The sequence below is a fragment of the Primulina tabacum genome, chromosome 8, assembly GCF_025594145.1.
Source record: "Primulina tabacum isolate GXHZ01 chromosome 8, ASM2559414v2, whole genome shotgun sequence".
Taxonomy (NCBI): Eukaryota; Viridiplantae; Streptophyta; class Magnoliopsida; order Lamiales; family Gesneriaceae; genus Primulina; species Primulina tabacum.
In genome coordinates, this window is record NC_134557.1 from 2,901,104 (window position 1) to 2,914,103 (window position 13,000).

The following is a 13,000-nucleotide window of genomic DNA, read 5'->3' on the forward strand; positions in this document are numbered from 1 at the left end:
TGATTGGTGCCATACTTTCCACATTGATTACGCAATATATACGTCATATATTAAATTAAATTATTATTTTTTTGGTAAATTTCATAGATAATTGTTTCGTTAATGTATATATATGTGCGCGCGCGCGCATGCATATGATGTAATAAAAAATTTAACTAAGCTCCGGTTTGGTGTTGGTCCTTTGCCCATTTACTTGTATTAGATATGGGCTAAGCCCAACCCCCCGAATGGACTCGGATCCGTAGGCGGCTCGTGGTGGAATCAAGTCGGATCGGCTATCCGAGGTTATTAGGATGTATGTTTTTGTTTGTGACAAATCTTTTTGCCCTTTAAGTTGATGATCAACGGATTTATTTTAGCTCATTGTATATTATAAAAAGCTTAAAATTCTTGATTCCCCTCCATCTTCATGATATATATTATATATGATGGTGTGAGTGTATGTATGTATGTATGTATTGAATTGGTGCATTAATGGTAGGCCTAATTAAATGATGATGTTGGGAAGACGTTCATTTTGATGCAAGGAATGTATTATATGGTAGACAATGCATCCTGAATTCATGGTTCCATAGCTTTTATATGGGCCTTTTCAACATTATTACACAAAGTTATTAATCCATGACTTGCCTTTCTATAATAAAACTATTTTCCCAATAAAGAGATATTTATCGGTAACAAAAATTAATTAATTAATTAATCATATAAATATTCACAAAGGGTTTGAGAAATTTCAACTACATCATCATATAATTTAATACATAATACAAATACCTAGATACAAAAAAAAAATTATGTATTCTCACTAACAAAATAAAATAAAAATTTAATTTTTAGGCAAAAACTTGTGTGAGACGATCTCACGGGTCATATTTTGTGAGACAGATATCTTATTTGAGTCATTAATGAAAAAGTATTATTTTTTATGTTAATAATATTACTTTTTATTGTGAATATCGATAGGATTGACCCGTCTCACAGATAAAGATTCGTGAGACCGTCTCACAAAAGACCTATTAAGAGCAAATAAGTCCATGGTTCATAGCTCCATCCAATCTTGCCAAAAGTTGGAAGAGATTTCTCATGATGGTGTACTCTTATTTGCCAACAAACAACTGTTATACATCTTACTCATGATTAATTATTATAGCTTGAAGTATCTTATTAATTATTACTTTTATTCATGTATATATATACTAGCGGATGAGGCATACGCGTTACGTGTAACATAACATTTAATAATGTTTGTACACATTGTTGTATGACAAAAAATCTATTTTTCTATTAAACTTAATTTCAATAAAAATAATAATAATATTATGGTAGAAAAAAGAAAGATTTTTTGCGTTAAAAATAATAACCGTAAGATTTTTTTAAATTGAGAAGTTTTCAAATGTGTTGATACGGTTAGGGCTTCCATTTTTTGGGAAGATTTTAGACGTATGATTGACGTAGTTGGAATTATTATAGGTGGTGTTGAAGAGGAGGGTAAAAAGGGAAGAAATTTTGGTGTCTTCCTCGAACATTTTTTCTAACCCACTCATATAGATATATAAAATTTAATGTCCATTTACACTAAGATTATATCGTATTGATATTAAACTTGTAGAATAATGGGACAACATGTCTCAAATCTTGTGGTCTGGAATTGATTGTTTCCACAGACATAATTATCATTGGGAGGTGTTCACTTCTTAAACCACAATCAAGTTCGTGGGCAAATTTTTTTTCTATAAACTTTTTGTCGGCCAAGTAAATAATGGATAGATGTGACTTTGATAATTTAGATTAAATATATTCAAATTCATTTGATGGTTGGCTTCTTATGTTGTTGTTCTTCTTAAATAAATATGCTTACTGTTTTTTATTCAACAATGTGACAACACTGTAATGATTTATCCCCCCCTTTTTTGGTTTGAGGAAGTAATGATTCATGCTTTAAATTGAAAGAGTTGGTATCCCTTTAAAGATCCGATAAAGGGAGACAATCTCCAACCATCTCTTCACTAATTTGCTGTTTCTTTTTAAACATTTTTGTAAACTTCCTTTTGGTGTAATAGAAACGAAAAATGAGATGTTAGTTTCAGGATATTGTCTGACAGTCTGTATTTTTCTCAGTAATCTCACGTGTGAGCAAAAATGTTCATCTTTTGATGCAATTTTAGGATTTTATCCCGAGGGGTTGGTTGAAATTTTCCTGACAAAAAACAATTAAAGCCTTGTCTGCCATGCTATTGAGCAAATATATTCGGCAAAACTTTGATGAAAGTCCAACTATTAGTGGGTTACTTACACTGAATGGCCTCAACGAAATGCCCCCTGGTTTCGGCCCTGATATTCGAAACATTGCACTAGTTTGGATAATAAAAACTCGATCTGTATTGAAAAACTTAAATTCCAAAAATAGTCATGGAAATGATTTTTCTTTTTCGATGTTATAATAAAATAATTTCTTTTTCAAGAAATAACAAAAGGCATGGGAACTAAAAACTACGTTTTCATATAAATTTTTCGAAAAGATCTTGTTAGGCAAAGAAGACATTTTGATGATACAAAATGATGTATATATAATAATTGGTATGTTTCGAATGGAGTTGGCGCATTACAAACGTGTAATAACTTATCCTTCATGCTCGAATCAAGTACGATCTCCTACCATCGGTCATTTCTAGACAAAGAATTGCCCCTTCATCAAAGGTGTCGCCTATTTCTACTAACCACAAGGCTGAGCATTTCTATTGATAGTCTATCAAGAAAATCATAGCTATTTACTCAAGTAAAAAGTAACACATATGTGAACTGAGTTACTCCATCCTCAGGCGTTTTGCTTGAGATTGTTTCATCCAATCAATGCATTCCTCTGAAGATCCCGAGGGGTGCGCGAGCTGCCACTCGAGCAGCTTTTGTTGCTGTAGAGAAAGATGACAAAACCAATACGTTGGTTGAGATATTACGAGTGGTATCATGGTATTTAATACTAGGCGATAGAGACACGTACCCATTCTTTAACCACTGGTCCGCCGGATTTAAGCTGCAAGATGCTCATGATATCCTTACCGTTTACCAGCGGTTTCAGTTCCCAGACTTTCTCTAGACCTTAGTTGCATGAAAATTGGAACTCATAGATTAAGGGTTACTGGCATGCACCTATTATACACGTAATGACGGATAAGTTTGATACCTAGTTCCATAATTGCATTCTCAACGCCGTTAAATAGTTTCCTTCTGTTGGTCAATTCGGCAACCACTCTGGATGTATTTCCAGCCAAACCTAAATCTGTAGGATATAAGAGGATTGAAAGGACCAGCGCGGTTCGCCAAAACTCTTTAATTTCTCGAAGAAGCAGTCCTAAGAATGTGAATAAAATAGTTAGTCGACACAGAGTCAGAAGTCACCTTGTTTGCTATAAATGCATAGTTGGTTGCACAAATGTGGGGGTTAAGTATTCAAGTCGGCTCAATTTTACAAAGTACCACACATGATTAATTAGATTAGATACGCCCAGCCAAGATATTGGAGCCCATTTTTCACCTCCAAAACCTTGGCATGCATTTGAAAAGATTATAAAGTTCAATATAAGATCGTGGTTGTAAGCGACTATATAAATTCACTTCTTCATAGTAAACAAATCAGCGAGGTCAATAGGTAAGCTCAAAGTTGTCACATTGGATTGGGTATGCGGAAAGTAAGATCGTTTTACCTGCTAATACTCTAAGTTCTGCCATGACTGGCACATCGATAATTTCTTTTTCCCATTCAACTTCAAGAATTTGTAAATTTTTGTCTAACAGGATCAAAGGAATCAAGGATAAAAACTTTTCCACCGCTTGGTGTAAGCTTATCACCTGCAGCATGTTGTTATTTATATTAGTCATGGATCATCAATTTGTTGCTAAAATAAAGGGAAAAGCATCTTTCCAAAAGGCTTCGGAACATGAAAACTAGAGGTTTACGATGAAGCATACTGTTTCTGCATCACTAGACTTCAACTTTAGAGAAGTGCCAAAAATGTATCTTGCAACCGGAACCTGTCGAAAATCATGCATAGTTAGCACACAAATGTGGAAAGAAATCAACCAACACTTCATATTCATATATTAGTTTGAAATGCTATTTCTGTCGAGAAATAATTTGGTTTCCAAGCAGAAGAATTCAAAATACGAGTGAACATCAGAGTGAAACACCTGGAGCCTATCATTTGGTAATTATTATTAAGTAAAACAGAAGAAGAGAGGAATGAAATGACAAAAGTATTAAAAAAGGTCTATCAACCCATAAATAAGTGGATATCTGAGTGAAACATTTGGAGCCTATCATTTGGTAATCTAATGCGATTACATGCAATTATTGGTGATCAAATGAAAATATTGGAGATGAAAAGTTAAATCTAGAAGATATATGAATCGTGCCATCAACTGGATGCATAGACTTATGCCACTTCAGTGACATACACCAAAAATAAATTCAATCATACAAATTCGCCAAAATGGTGTTAGATAAAGTTGACAACTTATTTTACCTGTTTACCTTTCTTGTCTCGATAAACAGCCTTCCTCAATGGAAGAAGCAGAGCAGCATATAATGAGAGCCTCATTTGAACAATCTAAAAAACACAAAAAAACAGATATTATGGAAGTCTTATAATTCATCTCCATACAGATATAGAGTACATTGAATCTGAATTTATCTCCATACAGATATTACAAGCTTGGACATTCAAATTTATGCCCGCTCACAATTACTTCTAAGCAACTTACATATAGTGCATATCTTTTCCATATCATACAAATAACAATGTATCACAAATGCGTGATTCAACACTCACAGTGATCGAGGAGCACCCTATTAACTGCAATAACCTCCACGAGGCATCCATGTAAGCAACACAAAGCCTGGTGAAATAAAATAAAATATAACAATTACGAAGGTGCAATTGGAAGTAACACACCATAAGAAGCGACTCATAAAAAAAAAAAATATGATCACAAGGAAGCACGCGCACACACCAACTAGGAACACTACCATTCCTGTGTAACAAAATGGGTACTCAGGAAATAAAACAAGACATTCTGTAAGAAATTGATTGTCATATTTGCACGTCTAGATAGTATTATTTGTCTAAGAGTGTGTGAGAGGGAGAGAGATTACAGCATGAATCTACTATTAATACCAACAATACAATGTTGCTGAGCCAAATTGGACATCCAAATCAGAAAATCATTTCCAAGTCAATTGGCTGTGCAAAAAACTAATTAAAATCCTACAAGTGTTGTTCCAACAAAGGAAATTCAATCAGAAAAGGACTGATACAATTACAAGGAAAGTAAAAAACCTTTCACATCCATCCAGTTTTGGAGGTTCAATCTCAGGAGGAAGACTGAATACAGACCAAAATAACTGCAGCTCAGAAATGTAGCTCATTGCATCCACAGGCCGATTGCCAGACATCATGAGATCAATCTAGAAGATGAAAGATACGAAAAATCAACACATAATCATGACTTAGGAATCAAGGTCAATAGATGGACTGAAAACTTATCCCCACCACAGAATTATCGAAAAACAGTAAAAGATACCTCGTGACCAACACGCTCTCTGCTAATTTTACCAATGATAGCAGTTTTTACTTCATCATCCATAGCAGCTATCTTCAGTTCTTCATCTAGGACAAATCCAAACCTTGCACCTGAAATTCACTCGGATCAGGTTGAACTTACAGAATTCTGTAATTTCTTTTTTATGGCATGCTTGAAATCTACTCCATAAAAAAACAGAACATGGAAAAAGAGGTTTTCAGTGAACTACCAAATCGAATTGCGCGAAGAACTCGAAGGGGATCATCCAAAAAGGTTTCCTTTGGAGCAGATGGGGTCATTATTTTTCCTGATTTCAAGTCTGGAATGCCTGTAAAAAAAAATACTAATTAAGTTAGAAACAAAAGGAGAGCATATGACATGATATGACAATTAAAACCGGTATTTATAGAAACCATAAATGTGCGCCACCTCTTCCTGTGAAGTCTTCGACTGAGCTCGTGTTAATGTTGAAGAACATGCTGTTAAAGAGCAAGTTTATTAATGATCTATTTTAAAGCAGTTCAATTATTTGAAATTGAAACAATATAGATAGCTCACCTTCAATAACATCACAGATACACAAGTACTTGTACATCCTATATTTGTGGCATTTGCCCTATCTCTACAAATTACAATCCTGAGTTCTCACATAAATATGAATATAAAAGAAAAGTACCTGTTGATGGTCAAATCCCTCCTATAAGCATCCTGTTGAGCAGAGCCAAACTCCTGCAAAAACATTGTTATGAAAAAATTTCAAAATCTATAATTTTGAAGATCACCAAATAAGGCCTTGTAGCGGTTGATGATCGCAAAATGGTGTCTACAATTTCTCTAGCGATCTTCTAACCTAAACATGCCCAGCAAAAAATCTCCAGGACTCCGATATCCAGCCCATTCATATAAATGCCCACATTTGAGCATAGGTTCCTAATTCTAAGTTGTGGTTCATTCATCAAGCATGTTTCCCTGATTTAATACAAGATTCATTTGATAAACTGAGTGGAAGATCATTAATGCACTTACCATTGTTGGAATACGGCTATTGTTGGTGTATTCTTCAGATCTTAAGTTGACAAAATCAATCCACACATCAAAGAGGTGCATCCTTGCTGTTTCCAAATGTTTTGACTGATCCGGATTGCTAGAAAAGAGGGATAATTAGCAAATATCTATGCTATTTTTTCAAGGAATGCTGTTTTACAGACTTTAAAGATTTAGACAAGATCATCAATTAGTAGAAAGGTAAAAGCACAGAGTGTACCTCAGAATCAAGCCAACTCCTTTTGTTTCTTCCCCAGAAGCATATAAATATTCGTTTACTTTGTCACAAAACTCCTTTCCCACCATATTCTCAAGAGCGATATCGATATCATAACACTCTTTCCCTAAAAGCTACAGTAAGAAGAATGAGACTGAGAGTATGCATATGAATTTAACAAAGAGAGAGAAACGTTGGGTAACCATCTTAGAGTTCTATGCAAAACATCACGCTTCTTTAATTTAAATCTGTGATGCATGGTTAGATGATAAATAATTAAACAATTATTTCTAAAGAGATAGATACTTTGATTTGATTGGATAAAAAGCAAAATGGTGATGTTTAATGAATTATTCAGTGTAGGTAAGTGGATGTGCCATTATCATGTGATTATGAAACCAGAGGACTATTTACCATTCCCATTTTTTTCGATTCATTTTGAAAAAAAGTTAAAACTATAACTTACAAAAATATTCTTACAATCTGAATTCATTTCCCCAAATATATGTTTAATTTTCCAAAATAAAACCAATCATTATTTTTCCCAAACATATAATTTCATCAATATCCATCACCATCAAAACAATTACAACCAAATACATATGTGTTTCAAAGTTTTAACATGCTAAACTCCAAATTATTAATCAGATAAACATCAATTTTATATATAATTTATAACATTATCACATAAGATTTTATTGAGTCGTCAGCATTTAACCTAAAAAATTGTCATCAGAAAAGTGGTACAGTTGTATATTTTCTATATATTAGAACATTAATTACAATATTTACCCACGTCAAAAAAATGCACCATCTCAAGGGAAAAGTACACAATAATTTATCTACCACAAATATTTATGTAACAAAAAAATTAGCTTTACACTGTACCCTTCCAAGATTTAAAGTTTGACTTTTGTACAAGCTCCCCTGCAGGAGCTATCTCTTGACTGCACAGATGGATATGCAAATACGCTCACAAAGTTCGAGTGATGTAAAGTTTATTATCTGCATTGACGTTGCAGTTTTTGAAAGACATGAAATTAAGTGGATAAAGATTTGAAGGACAATAGGATAATTCGTGAGGTAAACACACTCTTGCAGCAGACATGCGGTCTTAAGTCATTATACCTCTGAGTTGGGATACTTTATCATGCTTAAGCACTTCCTAATTCCAGGTCAGACAGTAACAAATCACAAAATTCAACCAAACAAAATATATACGCGTATATGTATGGACTCACACAAAAGGCAACCTCGTATAGTATCCCATATGGTTATCGTCATTGTTGTTTCGAAAGTCGTATCTGGTGTCCTGAACTGTAGCCCAAAATTCACCAAAAAAGCTAAAACCAAATTCCTCTGCCTACCGGATATAGTGATTTCTTTAAACAAATCTTCAATCCATTCATAAACTAACTCAAGAACAACCGCCTGACATTTAATATAAAAAAGATCAAATTTTTCCAAAACATTTGGCACCAAAAGAAAAGAAATGTACTAACTGGACAAAACAAGATACCGGATTACATTTATTTTGAATTCTGCTACAAACCAACTTCATATAAGGGAGGAAAACCAAAAAAAGAAGGATGGAAGGACAGAGGAACAACAAAAGGTTACGAACCTTATCACGAACCCAGCCTCCAGCAACCCGAAGCTCAGTATTAAGATTAAAGTGAACGGAAACTTGAAGTAGAAGATCGAATATTTGATTCTCCTTATCCGTCAGAACAATTCGGTCATTTACAAGAACGGATGGCGGCAAAGAACCCATGGTCTCCGTCGCAGTGACTTTTATACAAGCACCCATGCAGAATCTGCGATAAAAATAATGGTTACAAAGACGTAAAAATCGGCAGCAGGTGAAATTATTAGAGCTTGGAACAACACTGGGGCAGAAAGCAAGAGAGGGGAAACGGAAAGGGTTTGGGCAGAAGAAGAGTGGTTTAGGGGTCTGGTAAGAAAATGTGAGAAGGTGGGGATTTGGCACTTTCATTGAATTTCTTCATTATTATTTTTACCTATATACATTATCATATTATAAAAACAAAAACGCATAATATTATATATATATATAAATATATATTTAAAAAAATCCTAATTAGGGATGATATGGCGTGTCGGGACCTTTTTTGCTTGAAAATTTTCATGGACATTTCATGGATATTAAATCTTTATTATAGTTCTCATCGTAACTTCAAATAATCTAAAAAAGCAACGGAATGAGTCAAATTTATCGTCATCATCTCGGAACTATGTAAATTAAATCGTTATCTACCGTTCGTCAATAGCTTTAAATATCGGCTGAATATTGATTCAATAATTCAGTTACATATATATACTAATATTACTTCAACAATATAAAATTTTGTAATTTATGATTTTAATAAACAAAATAGATGAAATCATGATATAACGAGTTGGACTATAAATAAAATTTAAATATTATGAATTTTAGTTTTTTTTGTTATATTAATTATCAGATCCGATTTACTTGGAAAATTTGAAAAATCCTCAGTGGTCCCTTTTTGGGCTTTCACCACGGTGTGGACCCAAACCCACTCTGCGATCCCTAATCCCAATCCAATTATAAAAGTTCCAGTTCCATCGGATGCAACCCGCAAACACTCCCGCGAATCGATGACTCCTTCTCCTCCTCCTCGGAGGATCTGTTCCCTTTTCTCACTGTTAATATTGTTATTTTCATTATCGTTATTAATTTCTTCGTCCAATTGTGAATCGGAGAGTCGGTTCAAGTTAGATGGCAAAGTGTTGGAACTGGATGGCTCCAATTTTGACGCCGCGATCTCATCTTTCGATTATGTTTTCGTTGATTTCTATGCCCCTTGGTGTGGTCACTGCAAGCGCCTCGCCCCCGAGGTTCGATCAATTCTTTTTTTTTTTTAGATTCAAGTTGATTGTTGTTCTGACTTCGAATATTGATACCAAAGTGCAGTGTTGATTGTGATATATCGACATTTATTATTTTTTTGTATGTCGATCTATTATTTTCAATATTTTTTAATTGTTTTTCCCCGGAAAAAATCGAACTTGGTCCTTTCCTGGCACCGTGAAATAGAGAATTTTGCGATTATGAATCTGCTTCATTGTAAAAGGATGTGTAAATTTATTGAATGTTCAAGTGCCCTTGCTATCGGTTATTCCTTCTTTCTTAGGTTGCTTCTATCCTCGGTACTGGGTTCTTGGGCTTATAATTATGAATGTTAAATTGCAGTTGGACAAAGCAGCCCCTGTTCTAGCTGGGTTGAAGAAACCCATAATTGTCGCAAAAGTTGATGCTGACAAACACAGAAAGCTTGCTTCGAAGCATGAAGTTGAGTAGGTTTCCATGGCCTTCTGGATCAATAATTTGTTAACTGCCGGGATTCTGGTGTCTGTTGTTTTGTTTTTATTACGTTTTATGATGTATAAATTGGATAGCTTCCCTATGGCCAAATCTTTCACTACTAACAAAGATGCTGAAAATAATTATTCTTTTTGATACAGTGGATATCCAACTCTAAAGATATACATGCATGGAGTTCCTACAGAGTATTATGGACCAAGGAAATCTGATTTACTTGTCTGTCATCTGTCGAAATTTGTCGCCCCAGATGTCGCTGTTCTCAAGTCAGATTCTGCTATTAAAGATTTTGTTGAAGAAGCTGGGGCTGATTTTCCTATATTCATAGGATTTGGCTTAGATGAATCCCAGATATTTAATTTGGCTATTAAGTATAAGAAGAAAGCCTGGTTTTCAGTTGCCAAATATTTCTCGGAGGATATCATGACCAACTATGATTTTGATAAGGTGCCCGCTTTGATCGCAACCCATCCGGCGCACAATGAACAAAGCATTTTTTATGGACCATTTGAAGGTTATTTTTTCTGATTATATATTATGTTTAGTGAAAATAGATGTATTAACTTATTCATCTTGTTAAACTATGTGGCTTGTCTCATGTTAGCTTATAAGGTGTCGGGCAAATCATAGCATCTAAGACTTGATAGGGAGGACCTGGTCCCTTCGAAGTCAAAGGTTAAAAGTTTGCAATTTCCATGTAATTGATTTCTAGAGTTCATTTTCATAATGGCAATTTAAATTTAGTCATTGAAGTTCGTTTCTATAAATGTGCTTGGTTTCTGTTAGTTGAACTCTTTATTGGCCATTGGATCTGACAATGGTTAAAAGTAGAAGGAAAATGTGTCTAATATCATATGGAAAAGCACTGCATTCGCTTGGGAGTTGGTAAATTCTATCCAATGCATATAATTAACGTGTCATATGTTAAGACTTATGTCCAATAGTGCCTGGATTCTGAACTCCTTTTGATGTTGAAGATATCCTGACCATCTATGATTTTGGTAAGGTGTGAAGCCACTAGAATCTAAGATAGATCTGGGGATAGCATTATTTTTAAGCATTTAACAAACTTGGGGAAAGCTCAGGTATTTGTTAGAAAATACCATTTGTTTATGCATATTCATCAAGAATATTTTCCTGTTTTGCACGGCTTTTGACTTTTTGTTCTGAATCACCCTGAGTACAACCTTTACATATCTAAGTTGGATCTTGGTGTGGTTACTCTGTTAAGCTTACTTTTCTATTAATTTTCATAAATTGCATGCTAAAAATGTCAACTTATTCCAACAACTATAAACTTGAATTATATACCAAATTGAAAGTAATATTTTATGCTGAATTACAGAGACATTCCTTGAAGATTACATAAAACAGAGTTTGCTCCCTCTAGTTCTGCCGCTGAATCAAGATACATTAAAGTCACTAAAAGATGATAAAAGGAAAATTGTTCTGACAATCTTGGAGGATGAAGGAGCTGAAAAATCCAAGGAATTAATAAAAATGCTAAAGGCTGCTGCCTCTGCAAATCGTGACTTAATATTTGGTTATGTTGGTGTCAAGCAGTGGGAAGATTTTGTTGAATCATTTGAGGTTTATAAGAAAACTCAGCTGCCAAGGATGGTTGTTTGGGATGGGAATGAGGACTATTATTCGGTAAGCGACCATTTCTGATCTTGAAAATTTATTGTTACGGTGCATAAATTTGTCCGAATGAAGTCTTTGATCTATAGTTGATTTGAGCTGGATAAAGTGAGTCTCTTTTTTTCAAGTAACATTGGTATGGTAAGCAATCGAGAAAATCTTGTTTCTTTTGATGTTGATTGCTGCCTTGTAAACCAAATTTGCCTGTTTGGGTTGGATAGCATCAAGATATTTAATTACTTTTAAATAATGAGGAGATTGCTATTTTCAGAACCTACTTTATCGCAGTTTATATATTGTTTCATGCATGCTCTTGATATTGCATCTTTTGTTCGAGAAACAGGTTATCGGTTCTGATAGCATACACGAAACAGATATGGGCACCCAGATTTCAAGATTTCTCCAGGGATACCGAGAAGGAAATGTAATACAGAAGCAGATTTCTGGTCCAACATTCATGGGTTTCTTAAAGTCGCAGCTCGGAGCCACTTTTGTCCTCATCCTGATTTGTTTAGTGCTGGTGATAGTGGTGCTCCTATCAATGGCTAAAGAGGAGCCTCTTACCGTTGGTACTCGAGATCAGGTTAATGATGCAAGAAGTGTTGCCTTGCAGCCGGAGTTGAGGGAACTGCGTAGAACTACTGACAAGGAGGACTGAATTCATGATGAAACCGTGGACAAAGTAGGGATGATTTCTTGGATCGAACCGTCTGTTCCCAATCGGAAATATTGGAGAACTTACTAGGAATTACACTGCATCTTGGAAGACTGATATGGTTCATATGTAGTTTCGGTATAAAGCTTCTTTGGTATTCATTTCTCTATTTTGGTCATTTGGAGGACTTTTGTTGGATTTTTTGACGTCATTATTAAAAGCGGCACATTTTTCGTTCACTTTATGTATACGTCTTTTGTTATAGAAAACCATACACTAAACCGTTTGACTTGTGCGTTTGTTTAGTTGTCGGCAAAAAATTTGGATACTTTCTCAATTTTATTTGTGCATTTTTTCATTCCACGGCTTGACTGGATGCCACTCGTCGTTATAATTATGTCTGCACAACTACACTACAACGTGCTGCTTGAACCATATTACATGCGTCACAAATTCGGAAAGCCTTTTCGCTGAAATTGTTTTGAAAGAAAAGCAATTGTAT

At 34.6% G+C, this 13,000-nt stretch overlaps 2 protein-coding genes across 3 annotated transcripts; one reads left to right on the forward strand and one right to left on the reverse strand.

Annotated features, from left to right (window-relative positions):
• Nucleotides 1-2,564: 2,564 nt before the first annotated feature.
• Nucleotides 2,565-8,838, reverse strand: LOC142552947 (tRNA nucleotidyltransferase cca2-like). 2 transcript variants are annotated; one of them, XM_075662882.1, is made up of 15 exons: nt 8,463-8,838; nt 6,842-6,972; nt 6,604-6,721; nt 6,254-6,306; nt 6,007-6,056; nt 5,807-5,905; nt 5,578-5,687; nt 5,334-5,461; nt 4,827-4,893; nt 4,521-4,604; nt 3,967-4,029; nt 3,702-3,846; nt 3,182-3,349; nt 2,999-3,096; nt 2,565-2,909 (listed from the first exon to the last, which is right to left on the reverse strand). In XM_075662882.1, the coding sequence occupies exons 1-15, from the start codon at nt 8,832-8,834 to the stop codon at nt 2,805-2,807; spliced, it is 1,791 nt and encodes a 596-aa protein (XP_075518997.1). In that variant the 5' UTR covers nt 8,835-8,838; the 3' UTR covers nt 2,565-2,804. The 2 variants fall into 2 exon arrangements, with proteins under 2 accessions (XP_075518997.1, XP_075518996.1); XM_075662881.1 differs by having other exon boundaries at nt 4,821-4,893.
• Nucleotides 8,839-9,405: 567 nt separating this feature from the next.
• On the forward strand, nt 9,406-12,859 carry LOC142552950 (protein disulfide isomerase-like 5-2). The gene is made up of 5 exons (XM_075662890.1): nt 9,406-9,718; nt 10,074-10,177; nt 10,346-10,716; nt 11,548-11,855; nt 12,187-12,859. The coding sequence occupies exons 1-5, from the start codon at nt 9,479-9,481 to the stop codon at nt 12,499-12,501; spliced, it is 1,338 nt and encodes a 445-aa protein (XP_075519005.1). The 5' UTR covers nt 9,406-9,478; the 3' UTR covers nt 12,502-12,859.
• The last annotated feature ends 141 nt before the right edge of the window (nt 12,860-13,000 follow it).